This window comes from Lipotes vexillifer, unplaced genomic scaffold (genome assembly GCF_000442215.2).
Source record: "Lipotes vexillifer unplaced genomic scaffold, Lipotes_vexillifer_v1.1 scaffold751, whole genome shotgun sequence".
Taxonomy (NCBI): Eukaryota; Metazoa; Chordata; class Mammalia; order Artiodactyla; family Lipotidae; genus Lipotes; species Lipotes vexillifer.
Genome location: NW_006799727.1, coordinates 399182 through 400525, shown reverse-complemented (window position 1 = coordinate 400525; position 1344 = coordinate 399182). Strand labels below are relative to the sequence as shown.

Sequence of the window (1344 nt, the reverse complement as noted above, 5' to 3'; positions counted from 1 at the left end):
CCCATGTCCCCTGCATCGGCAGGCGGACTCTCAACCACTGCGCCACCAGGGAAGCCCGAAAGTGTGCTATTTTTAAGAGTCAAATTCACTTTGGAAATCACTTGATGCCAGTAATTAATTCAAGGCCCAGACTCTGGGATTTTTCCTCTGTTTCCTTGAACTTCCCTGAAGATAGTCAAGGGGGTGGGGTTGGGGAGCAGATGAGAACTTAAGTTGGGAACTAGTCACGACACCAATCTACCTACTTGGCTTTGCCCAAGTTATTTAACATCGCTGAGCCTCAGTTTTCCTCCTCTGTAAAATGGGGAAATAATGGTTCTTATCACACATAATTGTTGTGAAAATTAAGAGTCTGCATGTCACATGCTTAGCAGAGAGCTGGCTCACTGTCACCAAGGGCACCTAACCGTGTCCCCAGCACTCACGATGGCAGTGGGCCAGAATAGGGCTCTGGTCATATGGTACTGCGGGCATCTGTGTGCAGCATATTTTGCTCACCCACAAGACTGGTGACACTAGCCCGATTCCACTCCCATGCTGGCCAGCTCTAGGGTTTACTCAGGACTGAAAGTAGACTTCAGTATCCTCTGTGTCTAGGTCTTGGCTTACCTAGCAAAGTATTCTACAGGTAGATGTCATTCAGTAATGGTAACTAATGGATACTTGCCAAAGAAGCTTTTGAAAAGCCAAAATGAATTCCCCAAACGTAGCACTAGGGTTGATGGCTCCACCCCTTGCCTTTATTTTCAAGGTGTTCTGAAGAGGCAGATCCCAATATTAACTTACGAAGGCGGATTGGCGGAAGCTGCTCAGGCGTTTCTATGCAGAGACGGGAACCCCAAGTCACCCAGGTATGTGTGTCCCATCCCAGTTTAAGCGAGTGACAGTGGAGAAGCCCACGTGCTGTTACCTTTGACAACAGCATTTCTGCACACCTCAGTCCCCCAGAGAGGACAGAGCCAGGAGTCCAGTGTCCTGATGGGCCAGACTCACCAATGAGGCTAGGGGGTTTCAAGGTGTCTGGGGCCTTTGCAGAGGATTTCTGGAAGTAGCAAGTCCCTGAGAGATGGCGTGTCTTCCTGACACAGGGAGAAGGTCGGAAAATTATAAAATAAACAAAAACTGGCAGTTTCTCAAACTCGGTTACAACCCATTAAAGAGAAGTGAAATCATTTCAGTGGGGGGTGACCAGCATCTTTGGAAAATGAAATAGAAATATCATTGTATTTCTTGTATAGTAATGGTAAGTACTCTCTTGTGAAACTGTGTGTATGTGTGTGTATTTTTCACTGTGTGCTGTGGTCAAACATTTTTGAAAAATACTTCTTAATTATATGTAGGGAA

General features: G+C 46.3%; 1 protein-coding gene across 1 annotated transcript in view; it reads left to right on the top strand.

The window, feature by feature from the left end:
• DGLUCY (D-glutamate cyclase) overlaps positions 1–1344 on the top strand; it is a 49013-nt gene that overhangs the window by 19352 nt on the left and 28317 nt on the right. The window contains 1 exon segment of the mRNA XM_007472379.1: positions 752–851. Coding sequence (XP_007472441.1) covers positions 752–851 — 100 coding nt within the window.